This window comes from Emys orbicularis, chromosome 1, assembly GCF_028017835.1.
Source record: "Emys orbicularis isolate rEmyOrb1 chromosome 1, rEmyOrb1.hap1, whole genome shotgun sequence".
In the NCBI taxonomy this organism is placed as follows: Eukaryota; Metazoa; Chordata; order Testudines; family Emydidae; genus Emys; species Emys orbicularis.
Window position 1 is genome coordinate 295,186,436 of NC_088683.1, and position 14,988 is coordinate 295,201,423.

A 14,988-nucleotide genomic window follows, 5' to 3' on the forward strand; every position below is an offset into this window, starting at 1 on the left:
AAAACCAATTTAATCAAACAAGGAGTTCTTCTGATCTCAAGAGGTCAGCGACAGACAGGTCAATATATAACTCAGAATTTACCCAATAATCACACTGTTGCTAATCCTTTAGTAACTAAAATCTAAAGGTCTATTTATAAGAGAAAAGAGTTAAAAGTGGTTAATAAATCATATACATAGAGTCATTGCAAAGTTCTCTTATCAGGTTTTTAGCAGTGATGTTACAGATTGCTGGACTGTAGTCTCTGTTAATTTCCGAAAGATTGGAAGGTCCTTAGTCCATAGTCAATATGCTCCTTTTAGTTGTAAATTCACAGACTAGAGAATCAGAGCAGGAAAGAGGCAACATGGAGATGTTTTAAGGGTCTTTTATACCCTCTGCCATGTGCTTGGAATTTTACTGTTCCAGAAAAAACCTCACTGCATAGTTTGTGGAAAATAACTGGCACAAGAAGGAGTTCAGGTCACATGAGCAAGTCATATGCCCTTACATGGCTTGCTGACTCACAGGGGCAGCCAATACCCAAATTTAGGCTGGAGCATCCACAGGAAGGCTCACTGAGTGGGACAAGCTTCTTCTATGGCCCATTGTTAGAGAGAAGTGTCCTTCAATGGGCCACCAAACTTGAATAGTCCATTCACAATGTGTTGGCTAGGCAGGATGTAAACTGTTACCCCAGGAACAACACATTTATGGTAGAGATACAATGATGGTACTTTTCAGAGTGGTAGCCCTGTTAGTCTGTATCAGCAAAAACAACGAGGAGTCCTTGTGGCACCTTATAGATTAGGGGTCGGCAACCTGTGGCACGCAGCTCGCCAGGGTAAGCACCCTGGCGGGCCGGGCCAGTTTGTTTACCTGCCGCGTCAGCAGGTTCGGGCGATCGCAGTTCGCTGCTCCGGGCCAATGGTGGCGGTGGGAAGCCGCAGCCAGCACGTCCCTCGGCCCGCGCCGCTTCCTGCCGCCCCCATTGGCCTGGAGCGGCGAACCGCGGCCAGTGGGAGCTGCGATTGGCCGAACCTGCAGACGCAGCAGGTAAACAAACTGGCCCGGCCCGCCAGGGTGCTTACCCTGGCAAGCCACGTGCCAGAGGTTGCCGACCCCTGTTATAAACAAATTTATTTGGGCTTTCGTGGGCTAGAACCCACTTCATCAGATGCATGGAGTGGAAAATACAGGAGCAGATATAAATACATGAAAGGATGGGAGGTTGCTTTACCAAGTGTGAGGTCAGTCTAACGAGATAAATCAATTAACAGCAGGATACCAAGGGAGGAAAAATAACTTTTGAAGTGATAAGAAAGAGGCCCATATGATGATACTTGGATTTAAACAGGATAATCTCATTTAGCAAATCATAACTTTTCCATTGACATCTTTCAATTGTCTATCAGTGGTGATATCAATGATATACATGGTCATATTTCAATCATACAGTATCACATATGTATGTTCAGATGACATCCTAATGCCTGACATCAGGAAAAAGGGTTGGGAATGGGCAGCGACTGGGAACTGAATAGCCAGGAGAAAAAAATATATAATTTTGAAAAACCTTGAAACTGAAAATAGGCAGAGGTTAATAAAATAGCTAAGAGTTATGAAAGTGGATATTGACAAGGATCAAATAACTAACTTTTTAAACAAAGAAGCAAAAAATTGATACCCATAATGATTCGGACCCTTCAAGTTGAGCAAATATAAAACTACTGTAATAGCTGTTGGCATCATCATTGCCCCCTGGCACTCTTGAATGGTTTGCTACATTTAATCTTGAACTGGCTTGTAAGCTTTCTGGAAGAACAAGTGTTTTCCTGTATGCTTTGAACAGCGCCTAACACAGTTCTTATGGGAGGTCTTTTGCAACTACAAAAATACATGTGATAAATATCTCCCCCATCAAAAGAATGATAATAATAAAATTGTTTTTGTAGTGTTTTCTATCTGAGAGTATAACATTTCTTTACAAGCATCATGGAGCTTAGTTCCCCAGCGCTTCTCTGGTGATGCCGTCACCAGTTTACAGACAGACAAAGAATGTGTGCATCTCCGTTTTACATCAGTGACAGCTGAGGACGTTTGGCACCTCTCAGGAGGTACTCAACACCTGGAAGGATCAAGCATTAAAGGTCTGATCCAAAGCCCATTGAAGTGAATTGGCTAAGTGACTTCTATTAGGTCACACAGGAAATCTGTTACAAAGCCAATAATAGAACCTAGGCCTCCTGTCTCCCAGTCCTGTACTTCAATCAGACCTCCTCTGGGTGGGAGAGACTCCTTGTATTTCCTCAAATGTTGGCTTGTCTGTCATTTTGAGTTTAACTTAGAAACTCAGTATCATGAATTGTTTAAAGTGCTGCTTGTCTGACCTGGCCCCTGATTTTCATTGTTAAAATTCAGGCTAACATTCCATATGGTCCTCTGTAGTAAAAGGATTCACAAACTGGACCTGTCTGGTGTTCTGCCGTTCCTGAGGAAAGTGACAGCTGTTGGGTGTTTACTCATTGCTGAACTCCATTTGAGACCACACCGATGGGCAAAATCATGGAGAAAATCCAGCATTATTGCTCTGGTATATATCTTCAGTCAAATATATTGCAGAAACAGTTTCATCTGTGCCTGATATTCATTTTTTGAAAAGTCAAGAAATTAGAGCACATCTGCCTTTCTTTCCCTTCCATCTGTCAACCCAGAGCGTGCACTAGATCAGATTTTTTTCTAGCATGGGAAGCATTTGGCTTCTTCATTATGAAGTTAACTATATGCAGCTAGCCTCTGGATTATTATTATTATGTAATAACATTTTGCAGTTTAGATAATTGAACCATAAAGTTTCCTCTGAAATTCCTTTAAACAGTTTTAACCTTTTCTAAAAACAAGGGGTCAAGACTGTATATACTGGTCTTTTGCAACATATTCCTAGCTAGGTTGGCTAATGTTTTTTTTGTGTGTGTGTGTGTTTAGGCTGCAATTTGTTTTATGTACTGAATACATTTATCTCAGAAATTCAATTTTTTTCATTTAAATAATCCCGATAATAAAAACAACCAGTGACGATTGCCGTTTCTTTTTAAGATTTCCATTTTGCCTTAGAAGCTCAAACGCTTGTCTCTGTCACCAGCAGAAGTTGGTCCAATAAAAGATATTACCTCACCCACCTTGTCTCTCTGACAAGACCTAAGACGTTCAAATATGCCCTTAACTTTGCCTTGCCTATTCCACATCAGGAAATTGTTCTTTTCCAAAGGAGTGAATCAGACAGAAGAGTTTGATCTAGGTAGGTGTTAAGTTGTCACCCACCCCATCATTTTGAACTGTCATTTTTCCCACCATATTTCTACTGTCCTCTGTTAATTATACTTGCTGCACTGCTCCATGATATGATGCATGCTAACCTTGCTTTCTAGGGGTGGAAGTCCTAACTATTGCTGGAATGCTAAAGTCACTCCTTATCCCAGGTGTTTCACATGATGAGCTGGAGCTCAACTATATCTTAAAGGCACAGCCCTGTGTTGGAAGAGACGCAGAGTCACAGGGTTGTGCTCTATGAGGAATTATTGGCAGGCAGGAAAGAGCTTGCCTAATGCCATATTCCTCCAGAAGGCAAAATACACTCTCCCACTGTGTGTCTTCTCAGTGCTACTATCTGATTCATTGGGAGGGTGGAGCCATGGGCTCCTTGTCCCTTGACTTTGCACCCTAGGCAGTGCACAGATAAAGCAGTCACTATATGAAAGTTTAAGGCCTAGTGTGGCCCATACATTAATACTTTGTGCTAGCCACCATAGTCTCATTCTCTCTCTCTCTCTCTCTCTCTCTCTCGCTCTCTTTTTAATGATGGAAATGCCAGTAGAAGAATTGCCATTGAGCCAAATCTACAGTCTTTTTGGGGGCAGGATTCCCACTGACTTCTGAGTAATGACTTCAGGAAATGGTCTTTAATGAAACAAGACATTACTGAGTAGCACTTTGTATTGTACTGTTGATCTCACTTTTCAGTTACTATTTGACTACGGGTTTTTTGGTCAAGATATAATTCAAGTGTATTAGGGCATATTTTACATATGCGTCATTAGTTGTGCATAATGATTTGGTCTCCATTTGGAAACTGGAGAAGTACGCTATTGAAAGAGAATGTGTCTGGTTCAAGAACAACTAAACACAGAATTCAGCAAATAATATCCTATGCCATACTCAAAAGTTTATTTAGATATATTTAAAGCTTATTTAATAAGTCCTAATCAGATTGTTTGTTTGTTTTTTTAATATAAAAATAGCAATTTATTATCACATAGTAAAAAAAGCATATAGGGGAATACTCATTCAGGAGAGATAAGGCAACTGGCATCTCGATACAAATGATTTTATCATTGTTAATTTAGGACAGAAAGACTGTTACTAGCTATCCATAAGAATCTGAGCCTTTACTGTCTTTTATGTTAGTGAACATAGTGGTAAAGGGCCTGATCCAAAGCCCACTGAAATCAATGAGTTTTTCCATTCAGTTTGTCTCTTTTTTGGATGTTTATCTCTCCTGGTGCAAACAGGCTTTATTCCATTGAAGTCAACCAAATTCTGTCTGCTTAAGTCAGATTTGAATTTGGCTCAGTCAGCTGTACACTTTCACTGATTTTCAGAAGCGTTGGGGAAGTCTCAAGTTCTCCTGCAGCATTAAAAACTTGTGTTCATGACCATGCAAAGTTGCATCTTAGGAAAAAATGAAAGCCTATGCTTATGCTCATATGATAAAAAAGTTTCCACTTTCAAGATTTCTGTGAAGTAGGCAATGGTTAACTGCCATGTTTGATCAGTTATCACCTTACCTACAGGCCCAGTGGAAAATCGTTCAAATGTCCCTATCTGTGATCTGTCAAAGTTAAAGATCAAACCAGGAGTCTGAGCTTCATTCTGTGTGTTTTGTAACCTGTGAAGCCTGAGATAAGATGGCTTCTACAGACATTAAGCTCTGTGATGTATTCCACAGAGAGATAACACCTTAAATCCAAAACTACCATCATATTTTCTTCCATCTGTCAGGGGAGGACATGTAGTAGATCAGGATTCTTTTTGATATAAGAAACATTTAACTTCAAAATGACGAGGCCAACTTGGTGGAATTTTCTTCTAAATACATCTAGTTTATTTTAACTATCATACTAAGTTGAACTCTAAAGTCAAAAAGAGCTTTGTCCATTCTTCCTTAAACCAAGTAATCTCATGTATTGTAAATACTGAGCATTCCACAACTATAATGCATTTACACCAGTGGTTTTACGTATTAATATGCATTTCTGTGTTTACTCCCTCTTAAAGACCTTGAAATGTCATGGTCATGTATAGCTCTCCACCATTTATAAGGTGCAGTTTTATAGCTTTGTATGGATTTGTGTATGAAATCCTTCAGTATTTGCACCTTGATTTTTAATGCTTTAATTTAAAATGATTGTTATCACAAAATAGAAATGTGAAATATTACATTGGGGATTTTGCTGTCTTGTCAAAGTACATAAAAAAGGGGTAGCAACTACAAAAGGTAGAGATTACCATTAGTAGATGGTCAGTACAACTGGAAAGTTTTTAAAGTCAGCAATCACACTGAATATAAATAGGTGTTGTGGTTCACATACAAATAGGAGTTGATCCACTTTAAACTCTAGAATCAAAGGTTGCAGCCTCAGATGAATTGTGTGAAATAAGGCATGAAACTCTCACTAAGAACAGTTTACCTGGCTAGTACCATAGTTTAGCATGGCATTAATAAATATAGAATGAGGGTATGATGAATGACCACATCAGGAGCTAGGCTGTCTGTCATAAATGTGGGCCCAAAGGCCAGAGGTGCAGAGTGCATTAAAAATGTCAGCTTTACTTTAAACAGTAGCATGTAAATTCGGGGGGGAAATGCACCCATCAGAAAATGTTTTCTGACCAAACTTGAAACCCACAGTGTCTTGCTTCCTCAGCCCCCTATGGTTGTATGTGTGCAATATGGAGAATTCACAGTGTGCCAAGAACATTTAAAGCTGTATGTTCTTGAATGAATGTATCACTAGAGCAGGGGTTCCCAAACTTGGTTATGGCTTGTACTGGGTAAGCCCCTGGCGGGCCATGAGACACTTTGTTTACCTGAGCGTCCGCAGGTACGGCCGCTCTCAGTGGGCGCGGTTCAACGTTCCCGGCCAATGGGAGCTGCAGGAAGCGGCGCGGGCTGGGACACCATTTCCCGCAGCTCCCATTGGCTGGGAACGGCAAACCAAGGCCACTGGGAGCTGCGAGCAGCTGTACCTGTGGACACTCAGGTAAACAAAGCGTCTCATGGCCCGCCAGGGGCTTACCCTGAACGAGCCTCGAACCAAGTTTGGGAACCCCTTCACTAGAGGAAACTAAGCAGAAGTTTTGAGAATCAGCTGAAGCAACTCTGAGACTCCACCAAGCTATTCCTATAGTGCCCCATACCTGCAAAGTCAAAGATTCACCCATAAGGGTTCAGATTATCACCACAGAGCTGAGTAAGCACAAAATCAGCTCAGGCTCCACACTAACAGCACCAAAGCATATGAAGTGAATATCAATCCAGCATCTCAATCTGTCTCTGTTGGAGACCCCTGTGGCTGCAGATTTGGCGGCATTTTCTAAAGCCAGCCTGCTAGTAAGAAAACTCTTGTTTTCTCTCTAACTTTAAACAGGGCAAGAGCACACCATCTGCTACATAAATGACTGAAGTGGGTCAAGTGTTTGGTGGTAGTGGTGGTCCCCAGTGGTTTGTCCTAATTTTAATTCTGTCCTAACCAAACAGAGATTATATTGGATTATGCTGTTTTACTATTGTGATAGGAGCCCTGTTTTGTGCATGCTGCTGTACAAGTGGACCAAGGGACCTTATTTGCTTTTTTATTTTCCTTTATGTTCTGTTGCTAAATGAGATTCCAGATGTGTATTTTAAAAATGCAGATACAGATGTACATGCATCTTTTACAAGCTTATAAGAAATCTCTTTGCACAGAGAGGGCTGAACAGGTTACTCTTCACTTACTTTCAGATCTTGTATCAAGCACGAGCCTTTTCCACTATGTAATGATCATGGCACTGGAATAAAGCACACACTGAGAAACCACAGTTCAGCTGTTGAAAGACCTGAACTTTCTTATGGATTTAGTTTTTCAAGATTTGACATCAGGAGATATTTATATGTAGGGATCTTTCTGTGTGCACACGTGCGTACACAAGCAAATGAAGGGGATGTTTTGTAGCTGCTGCTTCCTGTCATATGTGTTGCACAGTGAAGAATCACAAGAGACCCTTTTGGATATCTTATCCAAAATCGGTAACTTCTATTTAAGTAAACAAATTTTTTTTTTCTGACGTGCTAGATTTCAGTGCAGTGGTGTGACCAGCTTAGAAGTCTGCAGTCTCCTGAGCAGCTTTTCAAGACCGCTCCACGTCCACAATGGCTAAACAGAGGTGCATGCTGAACATATGTTGCAGCATTGCATTCTTGTCAGAACTTTCTAGACAATAGGGATGCAACTGGGTCATCGGGTATTTTAACTAGCATATAATATATGCAATAGATCTGGATAATCAAGAGATTCATTTCTGCATTAAAATATTGCATATTGCACATATTTCACATTACATACTTAGTTAACCAAATTATCTTTGACAGTCATGTCCACTTTTGGCTTTTCCATGTGGATCCATTTGTCTAACATGACAGTTATGATGTCCATTGTGTATGTATGGCTGCTTACAAGAATCATGGCATGTAAAAGGGTTTATCCTCAAAGGGCAATCCTGCTGTTGTTGCCACTTCCCATACTCGCAGGAGAAGACATGACTGATGACTCAAAATTAAATGTAACCCAGTGAGCTGTCAGTGACAGATATCCATTACATGTACTAGTACTAGTTCAAGAGGCAATGTTCTAATGCATTATTCCCCTGTTAGCAGCCTTAAACTGAGATTCTACATTTTGTACTTTAAAATATCCTGAGAGCCATTGTGAGGATTAAAGTTGTTTTAGCACAGATTAGTGTTTGTTTTATCTAGGAATAATGCAGTATTTTCTGCAGTTCTGTTTATTCACAAATTGCTAAAATGTGAAGATTAATGCTTAAATTGCTGATGTTTATACTGACCATTTAAGTCCTACTGATCATTTGAGATAGTGAATCAATTAAATAGTCAACTTTTAAAAAAAAGTTTCCTTTTAAAAACATATTAACCTGAGTTACTTTAATGTCTAGTGTCACAGAGGTTCTTACTGGTTAACTGGTCTTGTATTTTTGAAGCAGCACATTGCAAAAGTTTAAAGCACATTTTTTACTCTCTTCAAGTTAACAATTTTGTAAGTCAAGTGTTCAAGACCTGAGGTTAATCATAATATATAGTGAAGGCCACATCCCTTCAGACACAAGCTTGCTACCTTTACACAAGAGCCATGGCCTGCTTGATTTCCAAGGTCATACACTGTGTTAAAGAAAGCTAACAGAACAGAATACTAAAGGGATTTTCATCAGCTCTCTTTTTCCTGAAGATCTCTGGGAAGTTTCCTGCTTTCTGGCACCACATGAATCTGCATTTGTACTTCAGTGACTGACAGTGTTGAAACCATAAACAGAGAGTGCATTTGTATAGCAGATGAATTAGCAGCTAGGCCAAGAAAATGCCACATCAAGAATAGTTATTGACATTAGACCATGTAATATATTAACGTACTCAATATAATTAGTAAGCCTTAGTTGATGACACTGATAATTTGCAAGTGTAATTAATTAAATGGATATAACCTTAATTTATGTTGATGATATAAATATAATTATAAATATCATAACAGTTAACATTTTTACTATTTCATTTCATGGAGACGGCGCTATAATAGATTTGTTGATATATTAATTTCCAGATTATGCATCTTCTTCAGATGGGACAAATTCTTGCTCATTATTTATTTTTCTTGCTCACATTTTAAAATGCAACATAAAGATAAAAGGCCCAAATGATGTCCTGGCTTACACCCCATGCACTTCACAGAACCTAGTGGAATTCCACAGGATTCAAATACGGACGTGATCTGGCCTATTGAACTTGAAAAATTTCAGCAACAGCTGCTACTTTTTAACAGTCGGCTTCTTCTTCAACGCTTAGCCAAACGGTGGGCCGTAGCGATCGTTCAACATTTGCTTCATTTCTGTGCAGTCACAAGGGCTTGACGGGCCGAAAGTCCAACATCGGAACAGATTTGATGCACCCATTTAATAGGGAGCCTGCCTTTGGGCCGCCTCTCCCCCTTGTTTGGTGGAATCGTATCCCTGATGTTACAAGCCACCCGGAAAAAGGCGTTTGACGGAATGTCTTGTGGCATTCTTGTAGGATGTCCTAAAAGCATAAGATGTCATTTGTGGACAATGGCCCCAGTAGTCTGTAGACCAGAGCAACTGTAAACATCCGCATTAAAAATGAAGTCCTTCCACTTTATGCCCAGTATACAGTGTTGGCATTTTGTGTGGAAAGCCTCTAGTTTTGCCCAGTCTGAATGGCATAGTGTCCATGTTTCACAACTGTACAGCAGTATGGAGAGGATACAGCTTGAATAGATCCTGAACTTGGTTGGCATGCCAAGATATTGATTCCATATTTGTCGTAAATGACCCATGGCAGATGCTGCAATGCTAATCCAGTGAGAGTTGGAGGAACTGGTGAGTATAGAATCCAAATAGCAAAAGCTGGAGACTGCTTCAAACGTTTCATTATTCAATGAGATTGGGGTCACAGGTGGACCTAATCCTAGGTTTTACAGCTTTGTGTTAGACCACGAAACATGGAGGCCAACTTTAGTCGACTCCTCCTCCATTTGCTGGAGTGCCTTGTGAAACCTGTCAGGGCTCTGTACTGGAAGAATAATGTCATCTGCATAGTAAAGGTCTGAGAGCGAGATATCACCAATCTTAATGCCCATTGATCTGATGGAATGCTGCATTATGAAATCCATTGCCTGACAAAAGGAGTGCAGGGGCCAACACATAGCCCTGCCTGACACCAAATACTGATTTAAAAGGTGCCAACATCCAATTCCCAAGATGTACATGGGCAGTGGTTCCATTATACAGCTTGATAATCAAGTTCAGCTGAGTGGTTAGGACACCTACGCTCTTTACGGCCTTCCATAGTGCACCTTCGTCAACTGACTCAAAATCAGCCTTAAGAGCAACATACGCCATGTGCAGAGGCTTCTTGAAATCATGGTGTATCTCTGAAAACAAACAGAGGGCCAAAATGTCATCTAATGTGGACCTGTTCCTCATAAAGCCTGACCGTTGCGGACGATGCTTCCGATGCATGTTAGCAGATGGCGTCTGCAATATATGTATTCAAACATAGCTGGGATCTCTGCCAAGTCAGGAAAGTTGCAAATCTTTAGAGGCATGGTGATCAGGTTGCTGTCTCACATGAAATGGACCATCTTGGCATATTAATGGCTGGTCTAATGGAAGCAAGACTGATAGATCATGGATGGCACAAGGTGGAAGATTCATTATTTCTGTATTCCACGTGGTCCTAATCACTCACATGGGGTAGCATTACTATTGCCAAGTCCTCCTTGATAACTTAGATGCCCATGTCTTCTTGATTACTTATGGCACATCTTAAACATTGGCATGGTCACCTCCCTGACATAGTAACCCATGCGTCGACAGAGGAATCTGCTGATTTAGTCAAAAAAGATAATTTCTATGATCAATTGGAATCTCTAGTACACACCATCCCTCCACATGATAATCTTGTTATTCTGGCGACCTAAATGCAGTTACTGGCACTCCCTGCAAATTGGGCACATTCTGCACCTCCCAAAATCCATTCTTGGGTCATGGTTCAAGCGGCAACACATACACTGGATGTCCTGGATCTCTCATGATGGCGTCACTCAGAAGGAGTTGGACCGCATCGTTACATATGACACCTTCACCTCCTGCAGAGTGTATTGCAGTGCGGAATGTGCCACAAACATGGGTCACCACATAGTGGTTGCCCGCATGACACTGATGCTTTGACGAGTAAGTAAGCCCTCTTCAATTATGTAGAAGTTTGACATTGATGCACTTCTCTGTGTTCCAGGTTTAGCCAACAGGTTTTGTATCGATGTTAGCAAATGTTTCTTGGCTCTAAATGACCTGCCAGAAAATGTCGAAATCTCCTGATCTCTGTTCATCTGCATCCTCCACCAATTCACCAAGCAGATGATCAGCTATAAGCACCCAGCATGTCAACCATGGCTATCAGAGGAGGCCTTCCAGATAATTAAATTGAAGGCCACAGCCCGCAAGCATAGTGATAAGCGCACTCATAATCAACTGACGTGAAAGTTCAATACCCTGGCACCTTGTGATCACAAGGCATATTATAACCAAGTGGTGGATGATGTTGAACTCAGCTTAGCCAGTGGAGACTTAAAGCTGGCATTCCACGTGATCCACCATCTCAGCGGTCAAGAGGTAGTTGCTATGAACGACATCCAGAACAGCAGCCAAGGCTGTCAATGTGAATTGAATGACAACATCCTCTCATGCTGGCTGGAATATTATCACAGAGCCCTGAACCACCTTCCAGCTGCCACTTTCTCAAAGCTGGATGATTTGGCCACCACTGTGGTTTCGGACGCAGACACTTGTACTGATGCACCAATGTTAGATGAAGTGAAGTGAGTCATATGCAAACTGAAAAGCGGAGTCGCAGCTGGCACTGATGGCATACCTGCAGAGCTGCTAAAATGTGCTATTGACCTGGTAGCGGAATCACTACTGGCCTATCTTCCCCGGAGAACTGGAACCTTGCCAACTGCCTGGAAGGACAGTATTCTGATCTCACTTTATAAGGGCAAGGGACCGCTCAGTAAATATAAGAGCTACAGGCCAATCACCTTGTTTTCCATGCCAGGGAAGGTGTTTGTGCATGTTCTGCTGGTGCGTTTGGAGCCCCTGCTTCATTGGAAGCATTTCCCCCAACTTTTTAACAAACAGAAGGCATTATTCATCCACATACGCTTTTTACTACTGCAAAATTTGTAAGAGTGTGGAGAGCTTATAATAAGTGGTGCAGTGCTTCTGTGGTTCCTCTCCAATTTAGGGCACTTACAGTGTGCCATCTGAGTTCTGCAGTTCTGGCAGCTAGTTACCAAAATCAAACTGAACACTTAAGTCTTTCAACATCTAAAGAGCATATAAAATATAATTCCATTACAAACAATTAAGTTTTATCTGACTTCTTTGTGTTCTGCCTTGCAAAAACAACTAATTTAATAGACTATAGAAGAGTAACAGGATAAAGTAATGTAGAGTTAGTTTATTACGTCTTTGTCAATGACATCCACCCCACTGAGGCATCCCACTTAAACAGCAAATGGCCAGAATTTTCAAACGTATGTGTTTAAAGTTATGTTGCTGAATCCATAGTAGGGTGGGTAGGCCAAGATTTTCAAACTCGAGTACCTGAAGTTTGAAGGTTACCATCAGGCTCTTAAGTTTGAAAACACTGTCCTCAGTATCTATCTGTGGATTTTTGAAACTAACTTTAGACATCCAATTTGAAACGTTTATCCTATATGTTAGGTTTGGCCAAACTTGCAAGCCACATGCGGCTCTTTTACAGTTAAAGTGCACCTCATGGAGACCCCCATGCCTCCCTCATTCTCCACCTACCAGACTGGAGGGGGGAAGCTCAGGACTTCTGCCTTGCCGTGGGGTAGGGGTTCTGCCCAGTGGGGAGGGAGGTCTCGAGGCTTCAGCCCCATGGGATGCACCTGCCAGTGCTCGGGGCTTCAGCAGGAGCAGGGCTGAAGCCCTGAGTCCCATCAGCCACTTCCCACAAGGCTGAATCCCTGAGCCTGGCAGGTGCACCCCGGCTCTCGAATTTCTCAAGATTGTCGTATGCAGCTCGGAGGGTCAGTAAGTTTGGCCACCCTTCTATATGCCCAGAGAGAATCACTTGATGGTACTGGTGAATTACAATTTACTAGATTACAGCAGTTTGATGACTAGTATCCTACAGATTTACTAACACGTTAGCTTAGTTGCCTACCAAGGAAACCTTATTGATGTCTCCTATTGTAGAGTGTTACCATATTCTATACAGCATATAGATTTTTTCCCTCCCTCCCGAATGAGATACTAATTTACCTATCCATGGGCCTAGAATTCACTTGGTTTCCTAACCCTTAGACACATTAATTCTGTTTTTTAAAGACTAAAATATGAAGTAGTAGTATTATTGCTAACTGACTCACACATTGAGCAAGGCCATTAGTTAGGTGAGATTAAATTTTACCACTTAATTTTCTTGTTACGTCAAATTTATTTTACTTTGAGTCAAGGCAATTGTAGATAAATCCTTTTCCTAATAAGCACCTAATATCTATATTCTAATTGGATATTAGGAAGGCAGTACTTGAAGTGAAATAAATGACAGCGTTGTGTTTATTTTCTGTGGTTAAAAAATGTACGTCAGTCTTTCCATTGTCCAGGAAAAAGCCCTTACAAACTAGACACAAAGACGGCACATTTATTAGATAAATGACAGCAATATTAACATGAGAAAAGGGGAGGGCTGAATATAGTGCAGCAAAAGATAGCTGTAGTCACTCAGAGTGACCACGAGCCACATTTTATTCTGACTGGTGGACTCAAAGTCAAAACCACTACCCAGCCAGCTTGGGACACACCCTCCATTCCCAATGAGAAGGTTCAGGTCACCTCTGAGGCTGCCTTTGAGTCCCACAGTTCTGGGCGAGAGATCTCCCTCCCTCACTTTGCAGGAGATTACATGTATGTCCATCTTTGAAGTTACAATATAACATTCCAAAATATGTGGAAACCCAAATGAGATTCTGCATTGACCTGAACAGTAAAGAAACCTAAGGTTAGTTGGCATAACAACAGTGATGCATGCTCCAATTCAACACTAATATCATAGTCTGAGGAAAAGGGCTGAATGCTTGGCTTAAGACCCTGCCCCAGCTTGTGGGTGGGAGGGAAAACACTGCTGCAGCAGGAGGAGAGTCTGAATAGCCTTTTGCTTATCCCTTAACTCAGTCTTAAAGAAGAGGTAGGCACCATTCCCCTACTCTTACAAAAAAGAGGGCTCCATAGACAAACCTGTGCCTTGGTCCAACACAAATCTGATCCACAATTGGTTGGGAGAGGCAAGGAGCCCTTCATTCTTGGAAATTCCTAGCAAACCCTGCCCAGCCTGCCACTGTCCTACAATTCTGTTTGAAAGGGAGTGAGGGAGTACTTCTTGATGATGACTGATCTAAATTATATAAATCTTTGTTTTGAGGACTTTTCAGTCTGCCCATAGAAGTACATTCTAGGCTTGCAGGTATAGGAGTGATTCCTTTAAAGGAAATTTAAATAAAAAAAACCTGGCCTTCTGAGTTGTAAGCTATTTTTTTTTTTTTTTTTTTTACAATTTAATGTTTTTTAAAGCCAGTGAAAATCCATACATATATATGAACTTTTGGAGACTTTTAATCCTTTTGGTAAACTCATTTAGCAGAGTTACTTTATATTATTGTAGAGAACCTGCCTCTTAGAAGTATCTGGTCCAGTTCCACCCTGAGGGAAATATTATTTCAGTCTTTAAATAATTTAGATATATGTCTGTGGATTTACTGGCCTCTTTTGGCTTGAGTTAAAATAAATAAATAGGGTGTCCCCCACCACACAACTCCATGATCAAATTAGAATTCCTACTCCAAATATCTCCAGCCCTGAGAAGAATTTGGCTAGCAGAGACAAAGAAGTAACCATGTATTACCTGTGTTATGTTACACTACTAAAATTTAATGGTACTCTGGAAACCTGTCTGTCATTTCAGACTAAAGCTGTCAGTCTATTTTTTCTGGGTTTATGTATTATTATTATTTTATTAGTATTTATTTTATTATTTCAGTACATCTGACCTTCATCTCTTCTGCTCCAGTTACAGGCTC

The 14,988-nt window shown here is 40.9% G+C and overlaps 1 protein-coding gene across 7 annotated transcripts in view; it reads left to right on the forward strand.

The window, feature by feature from the left end:
• The window catches only part of PCDH9 (protocadherin 9), an 878,971-nt gene that overhangs the window by 528,055 nt on the left and 335,928 nt on the right, over positions 1–14,988 (forward strand). The window contains exon 3 of one of the 7 annotated variants that reach the window (XM_065412766.1): positions 10,990–11,023. The exons of the other annotated variants lie outside the window; for them this stretch is intronic. Coding sequence (XP_065268838.1) covers positions 10,990–11,023 — 34 coding nt within the window. The remainder of the gene's footprint in view (positions 1–10,989; positions 11,024–14,988) is intronic. 7 annotated transcript variants of the gene reach the window in all.